The following is a 17,603-nucleotide window of genomic DNA, read 5'->3' as shown; positions in this document are numbered from 1 at the left end:
ATATGGTCATTGCAGAGGGTACCCTGTACCACCACTAGTTGTTTCCTTTCCTGTTTGACCTACAAATAGGGCGAGGGAAAAATTATTGTCTATATGCCTCTGTATGAGCCCTGATTTCTCCTATCTTATCCTCCTAGCCCTTACGCAAAATGTACATTGGCGGTAGTAGACTCATTCTGCAGTCAGATTCAAATCCCAGTTCTCCAGATTTTCTCAGTTGTGTTTCACAAAAATATTGTTATCTTCCCTCCAAAGATTCACATTTGAGTTTAAGAAGGATTTCCATAAATACTCGCGTACTGATCGAAGCTACTGGTAACAATTCTAGTAGCATGTGGCTGAATTGCTTCAATGTCTTCCTTTAATGCATCCTGGTTATCATAAAGGCTCAAGCAGTATTTAAGAACGGGAGAATGGGTTGCACTAGGGATATTTTCACCATTTCCTTTATAGATGAGCAACATTTTCTTAGAATTCACTGAATAAACCGAAGTTGACCATTTGCTTTCACTATTTGTGGCCTTATGTGCTCATTCCATTTCATATTGCTTTGTAGCATTACGCCTCAATATTTATTCAATATGACTGTGGTATGCAGCACACCACTAAGAGCGTATTCAGAAATTACAGGATTTTTTCCCTACTTATGTGCATCAACTTATAATTTTCTACATTTGTGGCAAGCACTCACTCATCACACCAAACAGAAATTATGTCCAAATCATCCTCTACCCTCCTAGTCACTCAACGATGACATTTTGCCATACACTGCAGCATCGTAAACAGTCACATATTACTGCTCTCACTCACCTGTGGCACCGCTGATACTATCACCTGTCTTTGATGAACACTAACCATTCAAGTACCTGAAGTTCAGATGCTCTTTCTGAATGGATTTCATTGAATGAGTGAATGGCAGCATATGATTCCCCTCCCATTTTCTTACATTCACTACGCAGCCTGTAGTTGATACGGCTTGCAACAAAAGTATGTTTCTCCCAATCATGCAGGCATGCTTTACAAAGTGGGGACTTGTTAGAGCACTCTCTAAATATACTCATTATTTCTGCATTGTTTGTCCTGACTGTGGAAGTTAGTGCACCAACACATGTGCCATTAATTGATCCTCTATAGTGTCAATGTGTGTGTGCTCACATCCGCCATGGTTTCAGAACTAAAATAATGCAATACTGGAAAAAAATTGTACAATAATGACAGCAATGCTTCTCAGCAGCTTCGAAGTAGGGACATGAATAGAACAACTGTTTATTTTCCCAATAGCACAAAGCCAAGAGGGCTACGAGGACTTCTTGGACACAATATATGTGGCAGGAAAAGGTCTGTTCTATTAATTTTGGAAAAAAATGCTTCAATGAATTGATTTAGAACACCTTTTAATATCATTCCAAAATTCTGACAGCATATAATAAAAGATGCAATTAAGATAACAGTTATGATTAACAGGGAGAGAAACTTTATTTTAAGTAAAGTGTGGGATCCAGTGCTCAATTTGCTTCAACTGCTTTAAAAACATATCACTGCTCTTCTGTCTACTCATAAGTAAGTATCTTTTAAGGCTTTCTGTAGTGAAAATAGCTGTCTACTTTCCTTACTTATAACTTTTTTACAATAGGGCATAGCCTTTTGGCTGGTCTTAAATTATTGTGAGATTGTTTTATTGTTTAATGGCATCAAATGACAATCACTAGGGAGGCACTCACAGTCCAAACAGGGAGCACTGAAATTTGTGGTCAACAGCTGACAATAACAACTAAGAAAATTGTCAAAATATTGTGGTTGAAAAAATGGAAGTCCAGAAACCTGAAAATATCCATGCAGTGTTTTTCTGTGGTACGATCATCCCTAGGCAAGAGATTATTTAAAGGGCATAATCAATCAAGTTGTTATTTCCATTGTTGTTCAATAATTTACAACTGGCAGTTATTTGATGATACCAGTCAGATTTGTACTTATTTCCACCAGTGGCTTCTCCAATCTCGATATTCTCCATTTCTGTTTGTGATACTGTCCATTCTCTCCTTTTTCAGTTTTATTAAAGAATTTATTTCTCTGTGCCCTATTTTGTTTTATACTCTATTGTTTTCCATTTTACTTGCCAAAAATATTCTTTATATCTTAAACTTTGCTGTTATTATATATCTTTCACTCCACCCTTGTCCTCCTTATGATACAAAAACTGATTGTGTGATCCAGAAAGGTGTTACTCAAAATGTAATAATGTAGAACTAGATTTGTCAGACCATTTGACGAGTTTGCTGCACCTGGCAGCAGAAATTATAACACAGGATTATGTGAGGTACAATACAGGGTGTGGCAATGAAACACTCTGATTTGAATCTGTCACTGTGAAAGGTAGGTGTGGTAGGTTAAGGGCCTCAAATGAAGTTCTGGATTGAGAAGTTTGTCTGCCATCTACCTCAGTAACAACACTCCACTGACTGAAAGGGCAACACTTTGTGGTAAACAGCTACTTCTTTACCTGCTGGTCCATTTTTGCCATGCCAAGCATTGTACATTTCGAGCACACTTCAGTATTCCTACCCCAAGTTCTGTTCGTGGGTAGTGATCATTTGTTTCATGGATGGACACCTTCAGCGTAACTATAAATGTGCAAAGAAGAAGAATGGAGTTTCCAGTGCCTGTGAGATTACAAAAAAAATACCTTGTCCCCCAATCTACAGTTGTCCTTCCACTTGAGATGAATTCTCCGTGATAACCTAATTTCCATGAATATAAGTTCCTGTGGTATAAGAACTCAGCAAATGCAACTTTGTTGCTCGGCAGAATGCATGTGAAGATTTGTTTGAAAAGTTGCCTACTGACGCATTGGTGTTCTTTAGCGATGACGTTCACTTTTCTCTGTCTGAATACATGAGCAAATAAAATGTACACTGCTGCAGTTCTAGTAATCCCAGAGAAATAAATTAGAGACCTCTTTATTAAGAATGTGTAACTTTTGTTTGTGTGCATTGTCAAGAACAGTGATAACTGGTCTTTACTTTTTTGAGGAAAAGGAGCATGCACTTGCTGTGAATTGTCAGCGATTTGTCAGTATGATTGAGAACTTTTTGGTTCAGTCTCAAAAAAAAATTGATGTTGGGGATGTGTGATTTCAACAAGACAAGGCCACAGCACACACAGGATTCTCATTTCGCGTGGAACATTCTCCACACGTCTGGTCACCTCACGGGGAGATTTTCTGTGCTCGGCATGCTTGCCCAATTTAGCCCCTTTTTATTTTTTTAATGGCTATATTTAAACTCTATTGTTTATATTGATTGTCCAAGGACATACGCACATTAAAGACAATTCGACAAGCGATAGCCCATATATCCATCACTATGATCAAAAGTGTTGACTGGAACTTCAAAATTTGAGTAAATTAGTAAACTGGAAAAATGGAGTGTCATTTGCCAGGTATCATGATTAAAAACATTCCAGTTCATAACCATTAAGTTTTGTTGCTGCATCATGTATGAAAATAACACACACCCCAGATGCTTGGTCCAGCATCACAGTATGGGTTGCAAATAGTGTGATCTACCACAGAACATTTTAATTGGTTGTGGGCAATTAGTGTCCTCCAAAGTAGATGTGTACACTGAGAGGCACGATGTGGCTGAGACAGAGAAGTAAATCTTGCCTGCTATGAACTAGTGCGGTATAGTGTTAGCAGTTAATGGTTTCTACAGAGAAGGCAACAGTAATCTGTAATGGAGAATTAACCTTAATGTTTCTTTGTTTGTATTAAAAAATGTGATCTGTTAAGCATTTATCTCTGTGCATTTCTGTTCCTGATTGGACAAGCAGCCATAAACAAAGGGAGGCGCTCAAAGCTGGGTAAGCAGACCAGTGCCTGTTTGACTCACACTGTTGTACTTGTCATCCTTATTCAATGCAGAATAAGGTAGCTCTTATATTTCAGCATATGAGGGCAGCTGTAGAAACCACTCTGAGCTAATCCCCACTGTCAGTACAATACAAAACAGTGATGTGGCAGTGCCATTCAGAAGGTGATAATAATGTCAGAAAGTATGTTACCAATATCAATTACCTGGAACACAGACTTCTTGCAACTGAGATACCATACCTACCTGTCCACAAACTTGAGTCATGCTGTCAAGATATTTTATTAAACATTGCACCAAATACTCAGATGGAACTCAAAGTGAAAAATGTTTTATTACACACTTTTCAACATATGCATAATACATGTTTATTGAAGGTTGCACAGAAATCGCATAAAGAGTATGTCATAAAAGTGCTGGAATCAGAAAGGAGCTGTTAGTTCTGTAAGTGAAGGATTTCTTAAAATGTTATAGTAATATGATGCTTAATTAAGTGAGAAAGATTACAAATACAAATAAAAGAAGTATACAGCAATGGTTCGGAATTGATGACTGGTGAGAAAAAGCAAAACAATGGAAGAGGTCGCAGCAATGCAAAATACACAAAAATAAAGGGTGCAGCAATGACAAAAAAATCATATTTATGTGAAAGAAGCAAAATGTTTTCAGAAACTTAAATGTGTGACATGAGGGTAGAAGGGAATTTTAATATTTGTATCAACTTTTCTGCAGTTTTGTCACATAAGAGATTTACATTTCATTGATGTAGCTCTCAGCAAACTAAGTAAAGAATGCTTTGTACAATTTTATTATTATTATATGTTATGTAAAGTTGCAGTGATGCTTTAATCCTTCTCAACCAATATCAGATAGCAGTTGTCTGTATAAAGACAACCACTCATCATACTGTGGAAGGGTTGAGCAGTAAATAGACACATGAACAGGAAGCTGAGCTTGATGTACTGTTTATTTTACTGTCACAGATTTCTGCAAATAGTTCCTGCTTCCAAGACACGGTGCCCCACTTTACACTTACTGAGAAAAAAAAATCCTCAGTAACAGGACTAATGACTGTGAAGAAGAAGACAACTACATTCCTTCACATATGAAGATTTAACAGGCTACTTTGTAACAAACTTTTTAGTCGGTCTGAAGATTCTTAAGTATATGGAAGTTAGATGCTATAGAAATATAATTGTATTCCTCTTCCCTTTAACTTCAGTCATTTTACTTTGCTGTGTGACTTTTTCAGTGGATCTTAAAATTGGCCCAAGGACCTGAGACTAGTAATCATGGCTGTGGGGAGGTGGAGGGAGGGAAACGGGTGCGCACTTGGATTGGTAGCAAGGGAGGGGGAGGGGCATATGTTTCCCAACTACTGCTCAACATTCCCACTATATGATGAATGGCTGTCTTTATTTATACTTTTGTTTCTAGTCCAGTCAGGATTTTCAGTTGTGGTATGAAACAAATAATATGAAAATCCAATGGATTCTCTGTAACAATCACACCAACTTAAAAAAACAGTTTTGTTTGACACATTGCAATGTGCAAACTGTTTCTCTCACTCTAAATCTTTCTAGTAACAGTGAATCTGCGTAATGCTTTCTGTAGTGAAGCATATTTATTTTACAATTACTACCTAGTTCTCCAGAAACATATTTATTTTACAATTACTACCTAAGTCTCCACTCCAAACCACAACCCCGCCCCCCTCCTCCCCCCCCCCCCCAAGTAAGTCCATGTTACACCTTCTTCCAATACAGAACAATGCACTGAAATCTCAATGTAGCATGTAAATATCAGTAATCTATGGATTTTCTGCTAATAACTGTATCACTGATTACCATCACAAATGTTGCCCCCTACTTGCTAATGAGCTGTGTTTCAGGACACCAACCATGTCATACATATTGGTGCAGCACTTGAAATTCCCATTTATATATATCTTTCAGCTCTTCTTTGCAACTCTCCAAGATCAGCTATCAAGTACGACTGGTATGGATTCAACACAGAACTGCATACTCCATATGAGGCCGAAACACAAAATGGCATTCCGGTACCTCTTCTTTCCCTTCTCCTGAGCAGCCCTTCAAAAGTATCATCACATGGAAGAGAGCACTCAGGCATGTATGAATCACTGTATATGGGACATTATCTTGAAATTTATAGGATGGAATGAGACTGGGAGGTTAAGAGTGTTAAAAATATGTGGAGATTAAGAGTTTAAAAAGACTGGGAGGTTGAAAGTGTTGAAAAGATTGTAAAAGGGGGGGTGGGGGGGTTGAGAGTTTAGATATTGAGGAGCATAGAAAAAACTGGAAGTAGAGGAAGTTGAAAAGTTTTTGAGATTGAATGTGTTGAAACAATTGGGTGGTTGGCAATAGGATATTCTGATAAATGTGGGCAAGTGGGGCTCAAGTGAGGGTAAGTCATAAAAAAATGTATCATTTAAAACCATTCTGGTTACCTATTCACTATCAGAATAAGGCCCTAGATCAATGGATATGTTTGTCTGTAGAATAGATACGTAGGAAAAAAAGAATGCAACAATAAATCTATTTATGAATAGGATTCATTATGTACTTTTAGGATACAATAGTAGCAGCTCAGATAATGTCATACTTGTGCAGAGATTCAACATGAGAATGGGTCTGCCTGATGAGATCCTAGGATTTAACAAAGTTTGAGTTTATCAATAAAAATGTTGTAGTCACCAGAATGTGTGCCTTCAGGAATTATCATGCTAAGTTTCTGTGTTTAACTTTCTGCTTCCTCCCTCATTTTGCTTCTTTTTTGTCCTCCCAGTCCGATTCTTCATTCCTCTTCTGTTCACTTCCCTCCCCCCTGTTGTAGTCTATATTTCATTTCTCCAAATAACCTGCATCTTATGACTGTCTTTGTTGCTACAGTACATTTTAGAACTTTTTTTTTAACTGCATGTACATCACAAAATGACAAAGGGCTTCATTTGATTCATGAAACTATAAATTTTGAGGCAGCATCAGGTGAGAGATATCCATGTGAAAGGCATATATTACCCTAAAAGTTACATGTTGTATGGTGAAATCTCAGATTCTCAATTTTGTTTAGCACTGTAACAATAATGATGATCTTCAGTGAACAAAATATTAAAATGTTTGTAATTAAATGTCAGTTCTCAAAACCAAGCAAAAGGTTTTGGGGGTAGTATACAATAAATAATGGACATTTGCAAGGAAATAAAGGTTCCTGTTCTCATGGAGCAGTCAAAACAACATTCCCCATTCCCCAAAACAAAGAGATTTGTGGGAAGAGCATTATCTTTGGAATGTCCAAGCATATTACATAATGGAGGAATCAAGGAAATTTTCAGTGCTCATTTACTATCCAGCAAAAAAGCAGTATCAGTGTCAAAGATGTCCTGACATACTAAAATAATATGTAATTGGGACAGAAATTAAGTACTATAACTACTGCAGAACAATATACAGTATTGTACTGCAAGGTGGCTAAAACACCCAGTTTCCAGGCATATTTGATTTTATTAATCCAATTAAAAAGTCACTAAAATACAAAACAATGAACAGACATAGTACTCTTTCCTATGAATAGGTCATTCTTTGCTTCATGAAGTTCATTCTGGTTTGTGGTAATCAAGAATCGTTAATCACCTGCAAATTTCACAATAATAAATAATTAAAGGGAATGCTCATTAGTACTTCTGACGTAGTTTGCTGTCTTCAGACTAAATTCTTCACATGAAGTCAAATTTGTATCCGTCTTTTAGTTTTATAAGGTATTACACAATAGTTTTGCACCACCTCTTCTATACCAAGCACACTGAAGCACCAAAGAAACTGATACAGGTATGCATATTCAAATACAGAGATATGTTAACAGGCAGAATAGGGCACTGCCGTTGGCAATGCCTATATAAGACGACAAGTGTCTGGCACAGTTGTTAGATTGGTTACTGCTGCTACAAAGGCAGGTTATCAAGATTTAAGTGAGTTTGAACGTCATGTTATAGTCGGTGCATGAGCGATGTGACACAGCATCTCCAAGGTAGCAATGAAGTGGGGATTTTCCCATACGACCATCCTGCAAGTGTACGTGAATATCAGGAATCTGGTAAAACATCAAATGTCCAACATTGCTGCAGCTGGAAGAAGATCCTGCATGAACAAGACCAACAATGACTGAAGAGAATTCTTCAGTCTGACAGAAGCGCAACCCTTCCATAAATTGCTGCAGATTTCAATGCTGGGTCATCAACAAATGTCAGCACGCAAACCAACATCATCGATATGGGCTTTTGGAGCTGAAGGCCCTCTTGGGTACCCTTTATGATTGCACTACGCAAAGTTTTACACCGACATTGGACTGTTGGTGACTGGAAAATAGCTCTGAGCACTATGTGACTTAACTTCTGAGGTCATCAGTCACCTAGAACTTAGAACTACTTAAACCTAACTAACCTAAGGACATCACACACATCCATGCCCGAGGCAGGATTCGAACCTGCAACCCGTAGTGGTCGCTCGGCTCCAGACTGTAGCACCTAGAACCGCACGGCCACTCCGGCTGGCTGTTGGTGACTGGAAACACGTTGCCTGGTCGGATGAGTCTCATTTCAAATTTTATCGAGCGGATGGACACATAGGGTTATGGAGACAACCTCGTGATTCAATGGACCCTGCATGTCAGCAGGAAACTGTTCAAGCTGGCGGATGCTCTGTAAAGATGTGACGCTTGAGAACTTGGAATGATATGGGATCCCTGATATGTATAGGTACGATCCTGACAAGTGAAACATATGTAAGCATCCTGTCTTATCATCACAATTCCAACCAGCTTACAGGAAGGAGAAAATTTAAGAAGCAAAGTTGCAAGGATAGAGAGTGGCCAGTCATTTCTAAACTTCATGAAGCATAATTTCCAGTATTATTGACAGACATATGTAAAAGAAGAAAATGCTGTCTCATCACATTCATCAATTCATGTCCGTTGTACATTCCAACAGAATTGGGCAATTCCAGCAGGACAATGCGACATCTCACACATCCCGAATTGCTACAGAGTGGCTCCAGGAACACTCTCTTCTGAGTATAAACACTTCCGCTGGCCACCAAACTCCCCAGATATGAACATTATTGAGAATATCTGGGATGCCTTGCAATGTGCTGTTCAGAAGAGATCTCCAACCCGTCATACTCAGGGATTTATGGACAGCCCTGCAGGATTCATTGCGTCAGTTCCCTCCAGCACTACTTCAGACATTAGTTGAGTCCAGGCTCCTCACGATATTAGGCAGGTCTACCAGTTTCTTTGGCTCTTCGGTGTATTTTGATCATCTCCTGTATATATAAAATTCACTCACTAAGAGTTTAATGCTGTTTCTCACATGTAATTATAGTTTATAACTGAAAACAAACATCATACTAATATTATAATAAATGCAGAGCAAACATATATGGAGACATTAAGAGCAGCTATAATGAAACAATTCCAACCAGCTTACAGGAAGGAGAAAACTTAATAAGCAAAGTTACAGGGATACAGAGCGGCCCGTCATTTCTAAACTTCACAAAACACAATTTCAAGAATTGACAGACATATTTAAAAGTACAAAAAGCTGTTGTTGTTGTTGTTGTGGTCTTCAGTCAAGAAACTGGTTTTATGCAGCTCTCTATGCATACAGTAGTGCTGCATGCCCTCAGAAAAAATAATGGCTGTTTTGTTTCCTCTTGCTTTCAGCTGTTTGCAGTATCAGAACATCAAGGCAATGTCGGCTGATGTTACAAGGTCAGATCAGTCTGTTGTCCGTGCAACTTACTGAAAATGCTGCTGCCCCTCTTCTGGGACCATACGTCTATCTGGCCTCTCAACACCTACCCTTCCATTGTGGTTCCACCCACAGTACAGCTGTCTGTACAGATGATGCACGCACATCGACCTGCCATAGTAAGGTCCATGGGAGGAGAAGAAGCTAGTGTGCATTAAAAAATGGACACAGGTCTATCCACCCTGTAAACACCCTGCACCAGATGCTGAGCATATTTCATGATTATATACCACATGGGCCAGAATTAGTTCTCATGAACTCATTAGATCAAAACTTGCCCTCCAACATATTCTCACATTCCACCACCATCTTGTACTTGACCTCTAATACCAGGAGCCTCCCCTTTCTTCTACTGGTACAATTTCATTTCTCTGATACTTTATATCCCCAACTTTACATCTCTCTCTCTCTCTCCTTCTCTCTCTCTCACTCACTCACTCACTCACTCACTCACTCACTCACTCACACCTCCTTTTTTTGTGTCTGAATTTTCACTTTCCTCCCAGTCTTGTTTTCCTCTTAACCCTTATTTACTTGTATCATCTCTGTACTGAAGTGGGCACAGCACTTACCATTCTGTTTTCTTTGACCTCCTACAGCCTCTGTTGCCTCCTCTTTCATCTTTGCTTCCCCTTGCATATATTTATTTAAGCAATCCTTGTGATCTGAAAATACACAGTGTGTTACAGATGTCAGACAGAATTTGTTAACACTGTTAACATATGTTATGGATAGCTTATGGTAGAAAAGCTATTGTTGTTGTGGTCCTCAGTCCAGAAATTGGTTTGATGCAGCTCTCTACACTTGTTAAGAGCTGCATGTCCTTGCGAAAAAATAATGGCTATTTGCAGTACAAGCACAGCAAGGCCATGCCGGCCTATGGTAAAAGGTCAGATTAGTTAGCTTCACTGAATAGTTCTTGGTTTGCACTTAAGTATAACCAGCAAGATTACTTTTCTAGGTATTCTTTTACAGAGTAAAAACAGTGAAACAGTAACTAAGACTTCACAGATTCACTAAATTGAATATTTTCTTCAATAGACTTCAGGCATGTGATATACTTGTTGAACAGCTGGAGGTCCATGTGGAATGTTCCATTTTGACAAAGTTGACTGTCTGCATGTAACACATGCAGATTTGAGTTTATTATGGTGTCATGTTTATGTGTTTCACTATTTTTATTGCATCTGGATTCAATTGGCACTATGTAGTTTTTAAAATTTTTACAGTCTTGAGAATATATAATAGACAGGACAGTGTTAGGATCTCCAACTTCCTGAAGATGGGTTAGCAGGAGTCTAGATTTACTTCCATTAATGATCCCCATGGTCTCCTGTGGATTCTAAAAGTGCTCAGGGCAGTTGCAGAATTTCCCCAGAATATCAGACCATATTTTAGGTACTTACATTTTAGGTACATATTTTAGGCACTTACAGAAGAATGTTGAAGATTAGGTGGGTAGATCATGTAACTAATGAGGAGGTGTTGAATAGGCCTGGGGAGAAGAGAAGTTTGTGGCACAACTTGACTAGAAGAAGGGATTGGTTGGTAGGACATGTCCTGAGGCATCAAGGGATCACAAATTTAGCATTGGAGGACAGCGTGGAGGGTAAAAATCGTAGAGGGAGACCAAGAGATGAATACACTAAACAGATTCAGAAGGATGTAGGTTGCAGTAGGTACTGGGAGATGAAGGAGCTTGCACAGGATAGATTAGCATGGAGAGCTGCATCAAACCAGTCTCAGGACTGAAGACCACAACAACATTTTAGGTGAGTCTATATGCATGCATAGTGTGTACTCATTCTGTTCTCTGGCTAGCATATTATTTCAGCACACTCAGTGCATAGCAGCAATTACTTATTCTGGTACATGCCTTTTAAATATCTGGTACTTACCTTTCAAGTATGTTTATTCCATTTAAGGTTACCTTGTACTCACAGACCCAGGAATTTGAATACACTATTAGTAACTATTGGGTGGTTATTTACCGATACAAGTGATTGAGAGGGATTTGCATTTTGTGTGGAGTGAAAGTGCATGGAAACTGTCTTTTTCGTGTTGATTGTGAATCTGCTGATTGTAGCCTAGATGCTGAGCTGTTCAGTAGCCAAGTTCACAGCTTTTTGAACAGCCTCTGTGTTCTCCCCTTTGAGGAGTACAATTGTGTCTTTTGGGAATATTGTGGTTTGGTGTGCACCTACATTCAGGTTCAAGTCCTTAATATACAGGAGGATGGTTCTGTCCCAAACTGGGATTCCTCCCAGTCTTCCTCAGCCATCACATCTTTCTTCCCTAGGGGAGAAACTAGCCATTCTCATATCTGTGCAATAGTTTTTTTACTTTTAAATGTGTCTATTGGAAGTACTTGGAATTTTGCCATTCTCTCTCCCTGTAATTTTGCAGTTTTCTCAAGTGCATTTCTCTTCTGATAGCACAAACATTTTCAAGCAGGTATATGGACTCTCTCACAATGTTAAAAGTATAACATACCACAAAACAATTTCAGAATTTAGACGCAAAAAAGTAAAAGGCAAGTGCAGCTGTGCTGCTCATGGAGTTGTGACACGGTCTTATAAAAAACCAAATGTGTAACTTTACTGACAGTGAAGCTTTCTGTTTATTCCACAACACCCTCACAATTAGAGGTGTGTAGTCTGCATGGCTTTCATTACCAACAAGTGTAGAGGATTTGTTGAGAAAGTCGCCAAGAAATTGGTTAACTGTGTCATTATGTTCAGTGTCCATGAATAAATAAATAAATAAAATTTGCTCTTTGTGTTTCGCATTACATAATGATACAGTCTTTTCTTTTGATAATGTAGTTCCAGTCCCTAAATTGTTTTCTGAAACAAAACCTATTAAAGGAGCAAATAATGAAATACTATGACAATTATGTCACCCATATCATTTTAAATGAAATAATAAAACATAATACAATGTGGCAGCCATAATGTACATCTTCTTCGCATTGCAAATTTTTCTTATACTGTAAACTCAGATGCAAATAGACAGAGACAAAGGTAATTTTTCATACCACTGCAAAATATCACTCTGAAACTCATAGTTCATAATGTCTGATGCGGGGTCTTTCATGTGTAAACCTAATGAGCATCAAGTTAATAACCAAAGATGAAAAGGATGTTAGGAGATAGCAGAACACAGCTAATATTTGTGGCCAAAGACATTTAAAGAGAGACAAAAGAAACACACAGCAATAAATACATCATTTACAGCATGAATATTTTATCATGTAATATTTTCAAAAGACAGATAAAAGAAAGCACATGAACTTGAGAATCTTTACAGACAGAAAGAAAAGAGAATGTGCAAGTGTACAAGAATACTGCATAATGGTGCTGTCACATGGCCACCAACCACCTGAATCATACTGACTGGCAGCTGTTTAACTGTTTACTGTAAATATCTCAGATCAAGGCAGAGAAAGACTTTTGTTAGGCAATATCCAGTACCAACTAAGATGATCTGACTGACAGTCTGATAAAGCCAAAACTTGTTATTCCAAAAGTCACAGATGGCCACATCTAAAGATCCATCTTTCATCATTATGAAAACTAACTTAAGGTATTTGATTGAGTTTCTTACGAACAAAGTTAAAATGTTGGAAAATGCACAATATTTTTAAAAATCTACTTCCAGTCCTTTAAAATAAAACATCAATTGATGCATTGATGTCTGGCACTATAAGAATGGGATAATTTTATGGATCACAATAAGCACAAGGCAACCTTTGGTAATTCATAAGGTATGCATAACACAGCAAATGAATACACGATACAGTGTAATATGATGGTGGAGCTGTATATCCTCAAATATGATTCTGAAAATATGTGTGCATTTGTGGAGACAAACTAAATTAAATGTAAAATCAAATGGCAGTATACTGTCTGAAGTATCATTAGAAAAACAGCGGAGCTGCTGGTTGACATTTTCAATTTAAATGACTATGTGATTTGTGCAAATTTCTGAAAATCAGTGTTCATATTGTTAGTGATAATTAACACTAGGTTATGTGTATAGATCTTTTCTACTAAAATAAATAATAGCATTGTTGTTGATCCACGTCTATTTCTTGTTATACATTCTGGTAAGGAGTGTTTGAAACATGGTTCACGGTAGTAGTTATGAAGTATGCAACTCTGTTCTCTGCTACAAAGAACTATTACATTGAATAAATCAAGACAGTAGATTGACACTACTGACAATTTTCTGTCGTTTCTTTTGTGGTCCCTGAACCAAAATATTGACGTGCCATCATAAATATGACATCTTTTTTTCTGTCTGACCAAGGCAGATTATGGCACCTCATTTACAATAAACTCTTCCCATCTGCCTCCTTCAACATTGCTGCTGTCTGAATTCCATATCCTCTCACGAAACTTTCTCTGTTAGTTTTGACTGTCATTTACTCATTCTTGTGTTAACGCAATGGATTTGCATTGAGAAGAGAAGTACAAATCCTCATCCAGCAATTCAGATACAAAATTTCTGTGACAAGTCAATATGAATGACAGAATGATCCTTAAAAACGGCCACAGCTGGCTTTCTGCCTCCATCCTTATTCAATCTAAATCTATGTTCCAACTCCACCATGTCATCAACAACTAGTCAAACCATAATATTTCTTCCTTCTTCTGTCAGGCTATTCCTCTTTCCTATGTGAATCTAACTAGTCACATTCAATTTTTCTTTGCCTTGCCAAACAAACTCTCTCTCCCTGTAATGTATGTACCAATGTCACAGCTGACTTTTTTTCTGTACTGGCACTTCAACCATTTGGGGTCCCAACTGCACATTGCATAAGAAATCTATAATAAACACGTTATCTCTTTTTCTCCAGAGAGCTATTTACTTCATAGGGAATGATACATTTCCAAACTAATCACCCATATATCAATGTTGTTGTTGTGGTAGTCTTCAACCTGAAGACTGGTCTCATGCAGCTATGCATGCTAATCTATACTCTGCAAGTCTCTTTATCCCCACATAACTACTGCAGTCTACATCTATTTCAACCTGCTTACTGTAATTAAAGTTTAGTCCCTGTCTACAATTCACAAATATCTCTCTCTCTCTCTCTCTCTCTCTCTCTCTCTCTCTCTCTCTCTCTCTCTCTCCCCCTTCCCTCCATTACCCATTACCAAATTAACTATTCCTTTATGTGTCCTATCAAACCACCCATTCTTTATATCTAGTTGTGCCACAACTTCCTTTCACCTGTAATTTGATTCAGTGACTCCAGTAGTTGCTCAATCCACACATCTAATTTCAAAAGCTTCTATTCTCTTTTTCTCTATACTGTTTAATATGGGAAAGGCAACCACTTACCTATAACAGATCAATGTGGAGCACAGGAACATGTAACAGAAAACAGCATTCATACTAGCTTTCTTTTCCCCACAAAAGTACATACACTCACACACACAAAACCACACAGACAACCATACACACACTCTCATGGCTGTGACTTGCTGTCATCACAGGAGAGTATGTGTCAATGTCTGTGTGGTTTCGTATGTGTACTTTTGTTAGAAAAAAGAGCCAGTGCTCAAAAGCTAGTGTGAATGCCATTTTCTGCTACACATTTCTATGCTCCGTGCATTCATCTGGTATAGGTGAGTGGTTGACTTTCCCATATTTTACACATTGCTCCATTCAGAAATTTCCATTATTGTTATTTGTATACAGTTTAGTGGCCATGTTTCACTATAAAAATGTCAATACCCCAGATAAATACTTTAAGAAAATATTTCCTACAACTTATACTTTGATTCAACATTTATTTTTTCCAGAAAAGCCTTTCTTGCTGTCTCCAGTCTACATTTTGCATCTCCTACACTATTCTGGCATCAGTTACTTTGACACCCAAATAGCTACTATTTTCAGTCTCTCATTCCATTGGCATCACTTGATTTTAATTTGGTTACATTTCATTACCAATGTTTTAATTTTGTTGATCTTCATCTCATAACCTTTTTTGAAAACAATACTCACTCTGCTCAACTGATCATTCAAATCTTTTACTCTCTATGACAGAATAACAGTATCAATGGCAAATTTTAATATACTTTCACCTGTTCCTTTGCAAAAATATCAGTTCCCTGGTCAGGTTAGCGTTATTTTTTTTCTTTTTCTTTTTTTTTTAGCAGAATTCTGCCATTCAGCTTATATCTGAAGGGTTTTTATCCATTTTTCACGTAAATTAAATTTGAAATAAAAAGAATTACCTCATGCTACTTAATAAAAATATTGGAAGCAACTTTCAAATAAGAATTACGTTTCGCAAGACACTGCAGCAATCTTCATTAGTAGTAAAATAAAATACAGAAAAAATTAATGTTCATACCATTTCTTTCATAACTTTATTGGTCACTAATCCAATGAAGATTGTTTAATTTCCAGTGGTCTGATATTACCTAACATACAATCATGTAGCTATATGTCCCAGCTAGAAATCTGAAACTATATTGTCAGATCTTCTTCAGTAGTTTTATCTTTAATGTACAATGTTAACTTAAGTAAAAATGGCCTCACAAATTTCAAGAAACTACCCTCAATCGTTAAATCAGATATGTTTGCAGGCTGTTCCATTTCCGGCCCAGAAGGCTGCAATCTTTTCATCTACCACTTACCTCAAGAGTTCGGCGATGCCGAGCTGATGCAAATGTTCCTGCCATTTGGAAATGTCATCAGCTCCAAAGTGTTCATTGACCGAGCCACTAACCAGAGCAAATGTTTTGGTAAGTCAAAATACAATGCAAATGTTTTGGTAAGTCAAAATATAAATCAAGTTTTTTGAAAAGTCAAAATATAATATCATATTGCTCTCTCACAGGTCTTTGCCATTCTTTCACAGGTCTTTGCCAACTCTTCTTTTAGACAGGTCAAAAATAACATTAGGTCACTAAAATGTATAACTCTTCTGGCTATGACAGCCTCACAGGCAAAATCTTGTGTTGGCTCACTATTTCTGCGCTTAAATAATCTTCGCAACCAGTCAATGAGTTGAGGTCTATTACCTGAGTGACTGAAGCATGTGCTAGTAATGCCAGTATCTTCCTTCTCATGGTAGACCAATCTCCTCGATTCACATGTTCTCAAAAAGTTTTCAGAAGGTAACTTAAAACAAAATACTGAACCAGTACATTGGATCAGGTTCCATGTTTGAAGTTCATGGACAGAGATGAATGGCACCAACATATAAGCTAACCCAAAAGCTCAGAAATCATTCTCAGACAAGATTACAAACATACTTTCATTCATTTCTGTCCAGTTGCATAATCTTGTGGAGAACTGCAGCTAATGTGAAGCACTTATTCTACAAAAGAATGCAATAAGAATATTGTGTACAGCTAATAACTGAACATCTTCCAGAAGCCTATTCAGGGAGTTAGGGATTCTTACACTTACATGCCAATACATACACACACTACTGGTATTTATGTTAATAACAAGAGTGAATTTACAATTGATTCAGCAAATCACAACCACAATACTAGGAGTAGAAATAATTTCCATACAGGTTTTGCACCCTCTCTCTAGACTGAAGAATGTAAATACTTCATATATCTAAGGCACAGTTCTCACTGAAGCAATATGTTAAGTGATACAACATGCTGCAATAAAGGTCGTACAATTTTACAGTTATCTGTGCTACACTAGTGTTCTGACAGGAGTGATACAAGAGGCAATGAGACAGCAGATGGCAAGAACTTGTGAACAACTTCCAAATACATCATGTACTCGCTAGAGAGGAAAGAGGTATGGCTGCCCATGCACCATTAAAAACAGATTCAATGTATTAGCTACATTTGATATGCAGCATTGTATAACCTAAAATGCACCAAATGTAAACTGGCCTAAGACTCCATTTTTTACAGCAAACT

The 17,603-nt window shown here is 37.6% G+C and overlaps 1 protein-coding gene across 1 annotated transcript in view; it reads left to right on the top strand.

Annotated features, from left to right (window-relative positions):
• LOC124718686 (CUGBP Elav-like family member 4) overlaps positions 1-17,603 on the top strand; it is a 205,280-nt gene that overhangs the window by 170,687 nt on the left and 16,990 nt on the right. Inside the window, exon 11 of the mRNA XM_047244310.1 lies at positions 16,299-16,457. Within this exon, the coding sequence (XP_047100266.1) occupies positions 16,299-16,457 (159 nt within the window). The remainder of the gene's footprint in view (positions 1-16,298; positions 16,458-17,603) is intronic.

This window comes from Schistocerca piceifrons, chromosome 10 (genome assembly GCF_021461385.2).
Source record: "Schistocerca piceifrons isolate TAMUIC-IGC-003096 chromosome 10, iqSchPice1.1, whole genome shotgun sequence".
Taxonomy (NCBI): domain Eukaryota; kingdom Metazoa; phylum Arthropoda; class Insecta; order Orthoptera; family Acrididae; genus Schistocerca; species Schistocerca piceifrons.
This window is presented reverse-complemented; position numbering and strand designations above follow the sequence as displayed.